Raw genomic sequence first — 15,682 nt, 5'->3', positions numbered from 1 at the left:
TAGGTCAAGTAGCCTCCAGACAGATCTCCATTTTAATGAGGTACCTAAAGGCCTGGAAGCTTAGTCAATACAATCTCCTTCCCAGACACTCCTCCCTGCAAAAGGTATTTAACCTCAGGCTCGCCCTGGGAAGATGGGGTAGAGTTTTCACATTACCACTCTCTGCCATGACAATAAGTGCCTTAAAACTATGGACTGGCCGGGCAGTGGTGGCTCATGCCACCTTTAATCCCAGCACTTGGGAGGCAGAGCAGGTGGATTTCTGAGTTCGAGGCCAGCCTGGTCTACAGAGTGAGTTCCAGGACAACCAGGGCTACACAGAGAAACCCTGTCTTGAAAAAACAAAAACAAAAACAAACAAACAACTATGGACTGTCTCTTCTTATTGGGATCCGCTGTGTGGAGCAATGGAGCAGGCCTTCGTCTAAAGAACAGCATCTAGTCACCCGAAGGAGGCTTCTCTGTGATCCCAGCCACGGACTCCGGCAAGCCAAGTGGCCTGCCAAATTAGCCAAGGACTCTCCCGTCCCAGGGGACCCTTTGGCCCCAGGCTAGATCCAGCCCTCAGGGTCCCCACTCCATTCTCAGCTCTTCCGTAGCATCCAGAGGTGTCTGGGGTGCCCAAGAGTCTGAGAGCCTTACATCCCCGGCCTCTGTGCAGGCCTGGGGACCCCCAGCCAACTCTGGCAGTCCCCAGGGAATTCAGACTGTGCTCCCCAACCCCCAGAGCGGGGGGTTCCATGTCTTCTCATAGCCGGAAGCCCACCCAGTGCCTGGGGTGGGGTCTGTACAGTCTAAACTCCCAAGTCCTGCCTTGCCTGAGCGGACATGGGACCACACCTTTAACCCACAAACCCTGTCTTGAACAAACAAACAAACAGTGAGGAAGGACCTTTCTTACTCATTTTAATGCTTTTCCCTCTTCCTCTTCCTCCTCCTCCTTCTCTCCCCCTTTGCATATGTGTGTGTGTGTGTGTGTGTGTGTGTGTGTGTGTGCGCGCGCGTGCACGCTTATTTTATTTATTTAGACAGTTAGACAAGGTCTTAATATGTAGTTCTGGAATTCACTATGTGGACCAGGCTGACCTTAATCTGAACTCATAGGAATCTGCCTCCCAAATTCTGGGACTAAAGGGACTAAAATAGAACCATATCCAGTTCTATTTTTTTGAGGCCGGGTCTCTCACTGGTTTGACTAGGTGCTGGGCAGTGAGCTCCAGGGTCCCCTGCCTTGGTCTCCTCAGCAGTGGGATGACAGGCACCCATTGCCACATCTGGCTTTTGATGTGGTTTCTGAGGATTCCGGCTCAACTCTCACTCTTGCCTGGCGAGCACTTTGCCCACTGAGCCATCCTCCCAGCCCAAAATTCATTCTCACGCTGACAAGCCTGTGGTGAAGTTACTTCCCTATCGCCACCACCCCTGCTTCACAGGCCCAGCTGCTCTTCTGCTCCCGAGGGAGCCGCTAGCCCAACCATCTCATTCTATATCGGCGAAGTGGACCTCAGGAAGGATGCACCCAAGCCTACAGGACAGCAGTCCCAACCTTCAACAAGTACAGAATGACACCAAGCAGCCAGTGAGCAATAGGACCGATGTTCATCCAGTGTTTACAGTGTGCTTAAGTGACTGACAATCAAGGTTGGCTTCTGAGGCTGAGAGTTTAGCTGACTGCCTAGAGCCACACAGCCAGTTAGAGGCAGAGGTAGGAGCAGACACTAGGTCAGCTGGTACCTAAAAGTTGCTGTGCACCAAGTGAATCGGGGACCGACTTCCCAGAACAACCCTTTCCTTTCTCACAGGCCTGGGAGGTGAGGTGAATGATGAGAGAAGCAGGCAGAGTCGGCTCCAGAAGCAATACATAGGATGCAGTGCTGTCCAGTGCCCATGCCCACTGCTGTGGGCGCTGCAAGCATGGGTGGTAAAACCCGACTCTGTGAAGCTTTACCTTGTGAGCAGAGCTCCTGAGAACCTCTTGAGAATTTTTTTGTCTCAAGGCTTATACTTCTCAAGTTCAGACACGGTATGGGTGAACGTGTCGCCTCTCACGCCAGATGTGTTAGTTTCGTTTTTAACCATTAAGCGAGGAGGACCCAGTGCTTCTAGGTGTGTGTTCTAGTTTCATTTCTGTTGCTATGACCAGAAGTAATTTTGAGAGGAAAAGATGTATTTGATTGACACTGCCAGGTCTGTTATGGAGAGAAGCCAGGGTAGAATCTCAAAGGGAGACCTGAAAGCCAAACCTACCAAGGGTGTCTACCAGCCGCTTCACTCACAAGCTCACACTTAGTTAACGTTCTCATACAACCCAGGACTGCCTGCCCAGGGAATGGTATTGCCCACAGTGGGCTGGACCCTTCTACATCAACTAAAAAGAAGACAATGCCCCACAGACATGCACACAGGCCAATGTGATCTGGGAAATCCTCAGTTGAGACTCCCTTCTCAGATGGCTCTGGACTGTGTCAAGTTGACAGTTACCTCTAAGACAGAATTTTTCCAGATTGCCAATTTCAGCCACTGGAATTCTGGCTCCCAAGTTTGAGGTCAACTGTGCCCTCTGGTGGACAGGAGTGGATTCTCAGAATTAGAACAAATGGTTCTGGGTTGGGGGTGTAGTGGGGTTTGGGGAAGGGGATTGGGGGGAGGGGGCTTCTTAGGGAAGCTGGATTGATACTGTACTAGAGGATGCCTTTTTTTTTTTTCTTCTTTTCATCAGTGTGGTAAAATAGATTCCTAAACCTGATGTTTTGTGGGTGTTGAGGGTACTGGGAAGGAAGACAAATGCGTGTTTGTGGCACCATGAGGTTCTTCATTGAGAAATGGAAGCTTCTAGACTGCAGTGTTTTCTAGCATCACCCACAGATTTCCTGCAACCATGCATTGCATATCCTATTTATAGCATCAACAACAACAAACTATCACAGAGCCCCCTCAAACCATGCCAGAGGGTGTCCCCACCTAGCCCCTCAGTGACAGTGGTCCCCGCCGTTCTGGTTTTTTTCTCTCATGGTTCTTCAGTAGCCTGGTAGTACGCAACACTGAGTTTTCTAAAGAGTTTCACTCCATGCCTGTCTGCTAAGCTGGACCCCCAGGCAACTGTGGTCAGATCTTAGACGTGCTGTTGGATGAAAGTGTGTGGCCACAAAGGATGTCTGTGATGGTGAACAGGGATTGTCAATCTGACAGGATCAAGAATCACCTATGAGACAGGCCTCTCGGTGTCTCTCCGTGAGTCCCCAGATCAGGTTAACTGTGGTGGGAAGACCTACCCTAAACGTGGGTGTCACCATCCATGGGCTGGGGCCCCAGCCTAAAAGGAAGGGAGAAAGTGGCTGAACATCAGCATCCATATGTTTCCTGACTGCAGGGGCACTGTCACCAGCTGTCACCAGCTGCAGGGGCACCGTCACCAGTTGCCTCAAACTCTGGATCTCATGACTCTCCTGCATCCTTGATCTGTGAGTCAGAACAGACCCTTTTTTAGTTAAGTTGTTTCCTGTCAGGTATTTGATCACAGCAACAAGAAAAGTAACCAGTACAATGGCCTAGGTGTGTTTCTGTCTATCAGTCAGTCAGACTCTGTGGCCAGACTAGCTAGTGGAGTTGGAAGTCTGCATAGTTTTTCCTGGGGGTAAGGGAGTGAGTGAGGCTGGCTGGGGCATACAGGACCTGACCACTATGTTTTAATCTGAGCACTGGTCATGTAAGTGTCTACCTTATGACAGTTTGTCCATCTATATCATAGCGGGTTCTTTTTCCATTCATTTTGAGTTATCAAGACATTGCATTTGAATATCATTTGGGTTACTGAGTATCATAGTTAGGGTTTTACTGCTGTGAACAGACACCATGACCAAGGCAACTCTTAGAAGGACAACATTTAATTGGGACTAGCTTACAGGTTCAGAGGTTCAGTCCATCATCATCATGGCAGCATCCAAGAGGCATGGTGCAGGAGGAGCTGAAAGTTCTACATCTTCATCATCTTCATCTGAAGGCTGCTAGCAGAATACTGACTTCTAGGCAGCTAGGATGAGGGTCTTAAAGCCCACACCCACAGTGACACACCTACTCCAACAGGGCCACACCTTTTAGTAGTGCCCCCCGGGCAGAGCATATACAAACCATCACACTGAGCACTTATGGGCCTTTGATACTTCATATGCTTTGTACCTGAGTGTCTCACTGGTCCTCACCCTAATGTGAATTATGGAGGCCATGTTTTCCAATATGTATCACAATGTGTCATACGTATCTCCAACACTACCAAACCCTTGCTATGTAACTTAGAAAACATTAAAAAAAAAATCCAACCAACCAACCAACCAACCAAAAAGAAAAAAAGAAAACAACAACAACAAAAACAAAACCCCAAAACCCAGGCAGTTGAAGCAGAGTAAACAGAATATGGGGACCCAGTGATAACGATGAAGCAAGATCTAGTTGGCCAAGCAGAGGAGATTGATGTAATCCAGGACGACTTTGACAGATGCCTCCATCACCTGAAGGCTGGTAGGTGGCTAATATCAGAGCAAGGACAGGGCCCTGTGGTGAACCCTGGAATGATAGAAGGAAACTGCTCGATGGCAAATGGAGGTGTCAGAGAAAGCTGGGGCCACAAAGGGACACTGTCACTGCAGAAAGATGCCCATGAACCCAGAGGTGATAGCTATTCCAGTTTCTCTCCTCTCCTGTCTCCCTAGCTCCCATCACTACTTCTCTTTTACTGGACTTGAGTGAGAGCAACAGCATAGAAGAGTGGGACACAGGAGGGAGGAGTGGTTCTGGAAGCAGGCTCCCAAAGTCCAGCGCTTTGGTTCTGATTCTTCTCCTAGGCCCATCTCCCATGGTCCCACCAGCCTTTCTAACCTCCTGAGATTCTCTGTTGGAACAAAGACTTTCTCAGCTGTGTGCCACCCCACAGCAGACATTAGACTGGATGTACCCACATTACTGTCTTCATGACTCCACCAACTCTCCGGGTTCTCAAAGAAAACTGACATCACGGAGGGGTGGACAAAGGTGACCCTTTGTACAGCCCTCTCTCTTAGAAAAGGGTGCAGTATGTGACTTAACTTCTAAACCAGAGGGGATGGGATATCTTAGGTCTGCAGAACATTGTGTGAAACAATTAGTAGCTGCTAAGGTCCTTGGTCAGGCATCTGCAAGAAGATTAGCCTGTCAACAGCCCGAATGAGCTTAAATGTGTATTTTCCCAGTCTTATCTTCAGATGAAAATGGAAGCAGATTGCCACTAAACTCCAACGCCTGAGCCAAGGACCCAGGGGAGCTGACAAGCACAGGCAGCTGAACACTGTGCTCCCCTCCTTAATGTCATTTTTATTTCTCTTACGGAGTCAGGCCAGCCAGGGAAGGGGATCCCATAGATTCCTATGGAAGCTATCAAGATGCTGGGAAGATGAAGGCAAAGCTGGCGTAGATCGGGATGCCCACGGTTTGAATTTTCAAGGCCTAAAAATAAGAAACGAGGAGAAACGAGACTTTCAGATTAACGCTGTTGTGCCAAAGGGTTGTATAAGCTGGTGGTGGTTCCCAGACCAGCCTGCAGCAGAGTAGCCCAGGGAGAGCATAAATAAACATTTCAGACATAGTTAAGATAAAGTGCTTAAGTCTTTGGGAGTTGTCGAAAGGCTAGACCTATGTTGTCACCTGATCTAGGTGAAGCATTTCCAATCCTCAAGGCTTCCTCCCGGGTCCTAGCCTCTCCCAGCCTTCGACAGAGAGGATGGCAGTGCTGATTCAAGCCCCCACAGGAAGCCTGTATAAGCATTAAACCCAGGCCCCATCTATGGAGCATTGGATCTCACTACTTGTGAGGTCTCCTGATCTCCAATAGGGACATCTCAAAGCCCTAGGCCACTCTAACGTGTGCCCACGGTCAGGACTGAGACTGACTCTGTGGTTTGTGGTATAGCACCATTCTCAATAGGGTACCAGGGTGAGTCCCAACCTCAAAGCCACAGCCTAAAGAGGCCCTCCCCCACTTTTTTGGGGGGGGTTCTTAGGCTATTTGAGGCAAGTACTAAGTCTACCTAGATATTGGTTCCACTCTAGGGATGACGGGCTCTGTCCTCCTGGGTAAGCCAGAAGGAGGCAGATAACCTGGGAAGGATTTCAGAGGGTTGATGGGTTATGACTCCTTGCATCTATACACATATACCTATTGACATTTACAAAATGGATCTGCGGTGCTGCTGACCTGATTTGTTACAGTCACCCACAACTAACGCTTTTCATTTTAGAAGGGGTTTCTTTGGCATCATTTGGAACCATTGTAATCCCAAGGAACACAATCTTCGGATGGATCACTGGTGATCTGAAGATAGGAATGCCCAAAATGTGGTGAGGGAAAGAAGGAGCCAAAAGGAAACAGAGGAGAAAGAGAGAAGCCAGAGGCCAAGGGGATGCTCACGTGGCTTTTGCAGCCTGGCTTGAGAAACCCAAACTTTTGCATGATTTGGTTTGTCCTGAACTCCTGCCACCTGCCGTCCACCAGTGTCTGGGCTTGGATCTCGTACTTCACCAGGCGCTCCGTCCTCAGGCTGATGGTACTGTGCTCACAGACTGGTGAGGGGCACTCCAAGTCTGTATGTTTTATTCTCTGCAAAGACAGTGACCCATCCCATGTAGCCCCTGGACTAGGGTGACAGGAGTTAGCAAAAGGCTTCTGACACACAGCCTTTCTGTTTCAAGTCTATATAGACAGCATGAGGCCATTCTCCAAATGGCATACTTTCCCGAGAGCCACCACTGGAACCCTGTGACATCCAAGACCTCTCCATATGCAAACAGTTTTCAACGGACTAGGGCTTGGTCATCAAATCAAGCTTCCGTATTGCTTGGCTGGGATAAAGCTCCAACAGTGTATACATAAGGGCCTTCTGAGTGCTGGTATTACACAATTCATCTCTTCCATCCAGTTAGGAAGATAGGAAGATGCCTGAGGGTCTGGCGACCAAGAAAGGAGGACCCAGGAAGAGAAGGGACTTCCTGTGGAAGGGAAGGTGGTTGGCAAACTGGGACTAACATTTGGATTTGCTTGTTCATTTATGCATCCATCCTCTTATTCCCTGAGCCATTTAAACTCTCCCTGGGTTTTCAGGTTGGGGAGCTAGAAGGAGTGTGGGGAGGGGAAACTGCGGCTGGTATGTATTGTATGAGAGAAGACTCTATTTTTTAAAAAAAAAGTTCCCCTAGGTCCTAGGCATGGTGATTGGTGGCGAAACCAAAAAGCCAAGTTGGAGACGGTTTCTCATGGAGCTTGGTACTTAGAGAAGAGACCTCTAAGCAAATCCTAAGTGAGCTACAGCAGCCCTTCACCACAGCAGTCATTGCTGTCACCATCCTTATTGCTAAATAAAAGCCGTGCTGGGCAGGGAGCAGGGCTCAACAGTACAGCGCATGCTTAGAATACACAGAAATAAAACACATACAAGGCTTTCTATGCTAAACCTGTGGCAAACCCTGTGCACAATTATTTAATACTCTGAGGTTGGTCCCCAAGACTGGGTTTCTGTGTGTAACAGAGCCCTGGCTGTCCTGGAACTCCTTCTGTATACCAGGCTGGCCTCAAACTCAGAGATCCACCTGCCTCTCCTTCCCCAGTGCTGAGATTGAAGGAGTGAGCCACCACTGTCCAGCTTCTGTTACTGTCTTCATCTTAAAGGCAGGAAATCATGGGGCTTGCTGAGCGTAGGCAGCTCCTCAGAGGGTTTATTTGTAATTCTCTGCCCTTCCATGGTCGTCTTCATCCACTCCTTAGGACTCCTAGATAGCAAGGAAACCTCACTCTCACCTGATTCCCCGGATGTCACACGCGCTATCCTTCCGTGTCACTTTGGCAGACTCTTCTCCTCTGCTACTCGTAGGCGCTATCTGTCACTTCCTCAAAAAATGACCATAGGCAAAGTATCGGCCACTATGTACAAACTGATGATGATATGGCTCCCAGTTCACACAGACTGAACCCTGGCTTTGTCAAGAGGCCACGTGCCGTGAAAGTGAAGTCCCTCAGCGTTGACAGCCTCATCTACCACCAGTACCAACTCCCCCAGCTGCTTGTGAAAATCACGTGGCAGCAATACGTGACTATGAACAGCGGTCATGACACAGCCTGTGTGAATGATGAACTAATGGTGCTTCAGTTCCTTCTAATTCCATATGACTTGGTCAGCGGGAGGTGGAGGGGCTGTTTCAGAGGGGCGCCTTCTTACCTGCATAGAAAAACTGTAAGAGTTAGTGTCGTGTTTGATTCCTTTTATCTCAAAGAAGTATCCATATATAGAAATCCTTTCCGAGTAAGTGGTGTATTCCTACATTGGGAAGAAGATTGACAACGTGAACGGGTGAATACCATCAGTAACCAAAGGCAGGATGCAGCAAGGTTAACTCTAGTGACAACCAGAGGGACTCGCTCAAAACCTGTCACTGCTCGGAAACAGCTGCTAATAATGTCTTCCAATGTTTCTAATCATTATTTTTCATGATCCTTTGGGAGAGAAATAATGAGTTAGGTATGGTCTTAAATCACCCGTACGTCACAGTGCACTTTTATTTTCAATCGGATGGCCATGCCATACTACTTTGGTGGGTCACTGCAGCCAGGCACTGAATCAGTCTCTGCAGATGATAGGTGTCGGCCCCAAGCCCCTGAAGCATGAGTTCTTTAAAGACCCCCAATTATCTTTAAGAAGTCATATAGCAGCATTTTTAAAAAAATCATGTCTATTGCAAGCCCAAGACAGGGCACAGCCACCAGCCCCAGACCCTGTCCTAACTCAGCACTGAGATGCCCCACTCTGGAGCTCCTTGGCCAGCCAGGGTTTGACTGAGATCCACTGAATCTGCTAACAGAGTGAGGCAGGTCGAGAGAGAGAGAGAGAGAGAGAGAGAGAGAGAGAGAGAGAGAGAGAGAGAGAGAGAGAGAGAGGAGAGGGGAGAGGGGAGAGGGACACAGGGAGACAGGGAGACAGGGAGACAGACAGACTAGCCCATGGTTTCCCCAGATGTTTTCCTCTTTTAGGAAGACAACTCTCAACTCCCAGGAAATCTCTTCCATCCCGGGAAAAGTGCTATTATTGTTGGTCACTCCATAGGGAAAACTTGGGCCACACACATCAGATTGCTGACTGGTCCATTCCAGCCTTCTGTCTTATGAACTTGATTTCCTAGGGCTTTGTTGGCTCTACTACCAGAGGACAGAGTGCTCATAGGTGCCCCCACCCACCCCAGAGCTCTTTCTCTCAGCATTGTAGGGACTTTCCTTCCCCTTGGTTGGGTCAAGTTCTCAGTACCTGCCTAAAGAGCAGCCCGAACCTCATGGCCTGTGTAGAAAGATCTTTCAGGTGGACCATGTTGCCCCCATTCTCCAGCTGGAAAGGAAATGCACATGGCTTACCTGAGGTGTAGACAGAAGCACCCTCATTACTTCCCATTCATTCCTGGATTCCCCAGGCCCCCATGGTTCTGTCTTCAGACATTTACTGCAAACCTACTGTATCCAAGTACTATTTATATTCCCAGAGATTCCAGAGTGTGCAGAGAAGAGCGGGGAAACATGGCTAGGCAGTGTGATGGGGGGAATAAAGTACATATGTCAACAGCCTCTTCACGGGAATGATCACGGTCACAAATTCAATGAGCAGGACCCCTGCATGACATTCCCTGGAGAAGACTGGAAAGTGGGGTGTGGATCTCAGGACCATGAGCAGCTGCCAGGGGGTGAAAAGAAGGGTCAGGCAGGGTCAGTGGGTGGGAAGATGGAGCTGGGAACTTTCTCCGTGTAAATCTCTTTGGCCGCTTTTGGAGCGATGTTCTGAGTTACGTCCTAGAGAAGCAAGGGCCTTCTGCGGAGTCACCCTCACATGTGCAGGCAGCAGGGTGCTCGAAGGGCTAGTTCCAGCATCACAATGAGGACTTGTGAAGCTGGCTGAATTTTAACTCGTGACTCATGCGTGTTCAGAACTCCCAACACTGCCCCGCTTTATCTCTGAAAACGTGACATTGGAAATGTACAAGAAGCAGGGCAGTTTGTACGGACAATCCACAAAGCAGACACGTGGGAAATGCTCATGTTTGCCAGGCATAAAGGAGATGCATATTGAAAGACGAAGTGTCTTTGTTTTCTCCTCAATGAACAAAAGTGATTGAAATGTAAATGCTCTATGCTGCCAAGTGTGGGTACAGTGGGATGAGTGCAGTTCTCGCTGGGGGCAGAGTCATTTGGTCCCAGCATTTATTAGTATGTACCAGGAGCAAAACAGTACATGTTATAATGCATTTCTACTGTGGAGAATCTCCTATAAGCAAAGAGTTAAAGGACAGAAAATAAGCTATTCTATGAAAATGTGGTCCCTATTGAAAGGCAGCAGAGACCGAGAAGTGTTGACTGTGGCTGTTGTCTTTGGGTGATGGCCTTAGGGGATTTCTTTTCTATGCAGTTTGAACAGTTTCAATAATAAACACTTTGTATTTGTGTCTAGTAGGGCCTGGGTTTGGAGGAAGGTATGACCAGAGAAATCTAGACTGGCTAAATTTCCAGCTTAGAGGCCATGTGGGAGTTCACTCCTTCCCTTCCCCTGGAAGAGGCTCCAGATAAGCCCTGACCTCAAAGGCCCAGAGATTTTAAATGAGGAACCTCTCTCCAGAGAAAGCAAAGCTGAGGACACAACACGTTTTGCTAATTGCTCCCTGGAGAAGCCGACTCACTGCGTGATAATGGTTGGCTGTAACCCGGATCAGCCAGGACTCAGGGAAGAAATTAATGTGCTTCAACTCCTCCAGATCCTTGCCTTAGAGAAACACAAGAGGAAGTGGTTACAGGCTTATTCATAACAGAACCTCAAACGACTGACTTACAGAAAGAAAAAGGGCGACATCAGGCCAACAGCAAGGGCTAGATCCCTCGGAATGTTCATAAAATGGGAAGACCGAAGAATCACTATGGTTGTATATAGAAGCATATTTTTTTTTTCCAAATTTATTCTTAAAGGAAAAACAACTTACAGGACCAAGGAGATAGTCCAGCGGGCAGTGTGTTTGCTAGGCAAGTGTGAGGAGTGGAGGTCTAAGTGGACAGACACCTGTAGTCCCAGGGTTGAGGAGGCAGAGACAGGTGATCCGTGAGTAATCAGGCTAGCTAGACCAGCCCAGCTGGCAAGCTCCAAGTGCTGGGAGAGACTCTGCCTCAATACAGAAGATGAGAATCACGAGGAAGACACTTGATGTCAAATTCTACACGGATACACAAATGCACATGCTTGTATGCTTACATATATGTGAACGTGTATATACATACACATGCATACACTAATACACACACACACAAATTTATGCAAAGACACTTCAAAAGGAATAAGTGAATCGCTCCAAACTGGAGGGAAATTTCAACTTGATAAGAAATTCCTCATGCTATATCCTGTTTATTAAAGTTTAAGTTAGTTTAGTAAAGTTTAAGCTCAACACTTGGGAGGCAGAGGCAGGAGGATATCTGTGAGTCTGAGGCCAACCTGCTGTACTCCTTTGAGCTCCAGGTCAGCCAAGACTACATAGTGAGACCTCACATTAAAACAAGCAAAAAACCCAAATACAGCACTTAGGTTATATTATTTTAAAAGAAGCATGTTTCCAGGATCCCTGCAAGGACACCTCTCTGCAAACGGTTCTCAGGAAATTACATTAAAGCAGAAGGTTGAATCGATGGCCAGGCAGGGCCTCTCCCTTTGAACAATCCACCGCACACTGCCAAGGTTTTTGCATCCTCTTGACATTATTATCAACCTACATTATCGAACAAACAAAAGGGAGCAGCTGCGTGGACTGTGCACTGGTCCTATTGGAACCTGCTTCTGGCGGGGCTGGAGAGATGGCTCAGTGGTTAAGTGTTCCTACTGCCCTTGTAGGAACTGCTGGGTTCAATCACAGAAGCAGGTCAGTGGACAACTCACAGGGGTCGACTCCCTTTGACTTTACAGACCCTGAGGACTTGAACTCGGGCCATCAGACTTGGCAGCAAGCATCCTTTTCCACCGAGTCATCATCACCTACACCAGGCAGCTAGCTCAAAACCAGTGAACCCGACATCCTCTTCTGACTTCCATAGGCAGCTTTATCCCCACCCCCATACAATTTAATGTAATAAATCTTTTTTTTTTTTTAATCTATTTCTGATCGGGCATGGTGGCACACAGCTATAATCCCAGCACTTGTTAGGAGGAGACAAAAGAATCAAAAATTTGAGGCCAGCCATAGCAAGTTCAAGGCCATCCCGGGTGACATGAGACTCTGTCTTAGAAAACAAAACAAACAGCAGCAGCAGCAGCAGCAAACCAGTCAGTGAGATGACTCAGTGAGAAAGGGTGATTGCTGCCAAGCCTGATGACCCGAGTTCAAGTCCTCAGGACCCATAAAGTTAAAGAGAGTCGACTCCCGTGAGTTATATCCACTGACCTGTTTCTGTTTTTATCCCCCTCAACACATACTGCCAGAGTGCCTAAGATAGTCATAAATTACAAAACACACCATTCCCCCCACCCACCCAGTCCAAACATTTCAGTCTTCTGGCTGCAATCCTGCCTGCCAAGGGGGTGGGACTTAAAATGATGTTATCAGTGTCACTAGCGCATGTAGAAACAGCTTGGTCTCCATCAGTGTCTCCTAAGTTTTCAGCTATTACCACATCTGCAGAGCTGGGAACGGCTTTGAAATAGTTCTCAAAAATCCCTTCAGGTGTATCTATCTCAGCGAGTGGCCTCCTGGGCTGCCCAGACCATGTAGTCAATATTTTCCTCCTCTTTTCAAGTCAGTTGTCTTCCCTTACCCCAGAGTATGAGGTCCAGGCAACAAACAGAACCTAGCTTAGGGAATAGACCTGGAACTTCCGGATTCATTGAATATTGCCTTTCAAACGTATTCAAATGAAATAAACATGTCCCCGGTGTATGCAGCAAAGGAAACATGGAGTTAGTTTGTAGGAAGCCGGCCCCGTGTTTGTCATAAAGGGGAACTGAAAACATTGTCCCCAAGCCTGTTGGACCACATCAGTTCAGCCAGTTATAAAACCAACAAACAACCGAGAACTCTTCTGGTCTCATACTTTGCCTCCTAGTCACCTCAGAGGGGACAGGAAATAAAGTTGAGGTTGATACACATAGCCTGAGCATGACAGAAACCAAAGAGAGAGAAGCCCACAGACGGGTGGGAAGGAGAGAGTTGGGCCGAGTTGTGCATTGCACAATAGGCAGCAAAGTTTGAGCAGAAGTCACTAAAGATTTCCACAGAACTGGGGTCTGGTTGGTGAATAAGTTGGATCCTTGAGGCAGAATCAGGGAAACCCATATTTCCTTCTCCAGAGAAGAACACAACACACCTCAGCTGCTGGGACAAAAGTTTCCAGCAGCTGAAATGTTTCAAGAGAGAGCCAATTTCTCTCCTGAACTGCCAAACAAGGGACCCAGAAGCTCATCCTGTGCTGCAGCAGGTGACTCAGTCAGATGGCAAGAAGACAGCCTTGGGTATGAGTGAATTATACCACTCAGGTGGGAGAGTGCTTGCCTAGCATCCAACACTCAGTAGAATCAGAACCCCAGCACCCCATACACAGACTGGGGGAAACATCTGCAATCCTAGTACTTGGGACATGGAGGCAGCAGGATCAAAAGTTCAAAGTCATCCTTGAATACATACTGAGTTTGAGGCTAGCCTGGGGTATATGATACCCTATCCCAAGAAAAATGAAAGAGATGAGAATGGGGAGAGCCTTACAAAGGCTTGTAATCTCAGTACTCGAGAGGTTAAAATAGGAATCATCACAGTGCGAAGCCAGCCTTGGCTGTCAACTCAATGTATCTGGGAAAAGGGAGCCTCAACTGAAGACTTGCCTCCAGCAATTGACATATGGGCACATCTGTGGGGCATATTTTTGATTGCTAATTGAGGTAAGAAGGCCCAGCCCACTGTGGGTGGTGCCATCGCTAGGCAGGTGGACTTGGGCCACATAAGAAAGCCCCCTTAGGGACTGGAGAGATGGCTCCAGTTAAGAGCACTGTCTGCTCTTCTGAAGGTTCTGAGTTCAAATCCCAGCAACCACATGGTGGCTCACAACCATCTGTAATGACATCTGATGCCCTCTTCTGGGGTGTCTGAAGACAGCTATAGTGTACTCACATACAATAAACAAACAAACAAATAATCTTTAAAGAAAAAAAAGGGGGAGCTGGAGAGATGGCTCAGTGGTTAAGAGTATTGACTGCTCTTCTAAAGGTCCTGAGTTCAAGTCTCAGCAACCACATGGTGGTTCACAACCATCTGTAAAGGGGTCAGATGCCCTCTTCTGGTGTGTCTGGAAACAGCTACAGTGTACTCATATAAATAAAATAAATCTTTAAAAAACAACAACAAACAAACAAACAACAACAAAGAGGAAAGCAAGTTACCCAGGAATAAGCCAGTAAGGAGCTTTCCTCATGGTTCTTTTCTCTGCTCCCCCTTGAGTTCCTGCCCTGACTTCTCTCCCTAACAGACTATTACCTGGACGTGTAAGCTAAATGTACCTTTCTTCCCCAACTTGCTTTTGGTCATGATGTTTATTACAACAGAAAGCAAACTATGTACCCAGCATGCTATTAGTGGAAGTTCTGATTATCTCCCATTTTACAGGTAGGGTTACTGAGGCCAAAGTCATACATCTCAGGAGTGACAATCCCAAGAAACATTCCTGTGGCAACATGAACCAGGGCTTCTGGGGAATCTTTGAGGCAGCATCTTCTGGGGGTCCATGGGTAGTCACACGGGTGGTGACACTTACCACTGGTGATGCCGTGCAGACGCAGGCAAAGGAAGAGTGGCATCCAGTTCTGTCCTGGGTCCTGTTCTAGGAAGCAGCACTTCTTGGGAAAGCTTGGAAGAGAACAATAGAAAGCCTTCAGGAAACTCCTCTCTGGAATGAGTAAGCTACTGAAAGCCGTGACCTAGAGACCGGTGGTCTCCCCAGCAAGGCTAGAGGCAGGCTTGTGAAATCCGGGGTCAGCTTAGAGGACATAAAGAGACGAGTGGCTGTCTTCCCCTCTACCTCTGAGCTGTGCACATGGTTGGTGCCTACAGCATACATAGTGAATGACTGACAGTGACATGTGCCATGCACAGAGGGCTTCAACGTACATTTTCTTCTTTGAGTTTCACAAATCTATGGGACAGACAAGTTAAGTTCTGTCAGCTCCATTTTACAGAAATCTGAGCCTTGGCCAGGACCCAAACCCCTGAATTGAGCATCTGACTCCTGTACAGATGTCTCCCTTGCAGCAAGAACCAAGCCTTTCAAAGCACTGCTGGTAGAATTAGGAAGAACCTAAGTGCCAAGCATGGGCCCCTGGTTTGACCACTAGTTTTGTGATGGCCTGTGGCAATGTTAAATGCTGATTAATGGCAACACAAACTAAAGGTCAGGGAGGGGTAGAGGAGGTCAGATTCTCCAGGGAAAAATGCTCATGGAGACATACGCCTACCACCCCTGACATACTCTTTTATAAGAGTCATTCTTCACGTGGGGGACAATGAGGGATACTTTTCCAAGACTCTTTGGAAATGCATTTAGCTGCTTGAAGAGGTTCCTGAAAATCATCCAAAGGCACATTTAGAATATTCTGGTTTTTTTTTTTTTTTT

General features: G+C 47.8%; 1 protein-coding gene across 3 annotated transcripts in view; it reads right to left on the bottom strand.

Moving 5' to 3' along the window:
* Positions 1–5,406: 5,406 nt before the first annotated feature.
* The window catches only part of Btbd16 (BTB domain containing 16), a 48,049-nt gene continuing 37,773 nt past the window's right edge, over positions 5,407–15,682 (bottom strand). For all 3 annotated transcript variants that reach the window (XM_021220841.1, XM_021220847.1, XM_021220850.1), the window contains exons 10-15: positions 14,828–14,919; positions 10,732–10,814; positions 9,318–9,395; positions 8,238–8,336; positions 6,437–6,625; positions 5,407–5,475 (exon numbers count right to left, since the gene is read on the bottom strand). In XM_021220841.1, coding sequence (XP_021076500.1) covers positions 5,407–5,475; positions 6,437–6,625; positions 8,238–8,336; positions 9,318–9,395; positions 10,732–10,814; positions 14,828–14,919 — 610 coding nt within the window. The remainder of the gene's footprint in view (positions 5,476–6,436; positions 6,626–8,237; positions 8,337–9,317; positions 9,396–10,731; positions 10,815–14,827; positions 14,920–15,682) is intronic.

The sequence above is a fragment of the Mus pahari genome, chromosome 1 (genome assembly GCF_900095145.1).
Source record: "Mus pahari chromosome 1, PAHARI_EIJ_v1.1, whole genome shotgun sequence".
In the NCBI taxonomy this organism is placed as follows: Eukaryota; Metazoa; Chordata; class Mammalia; order Rodentia; family Muridae; genus Mus; species Mus pahari.
Note: the sequence above shows the minus strand (reverse complement) of the source record. Positions and strands in the feature narration are given on the sequence as shown.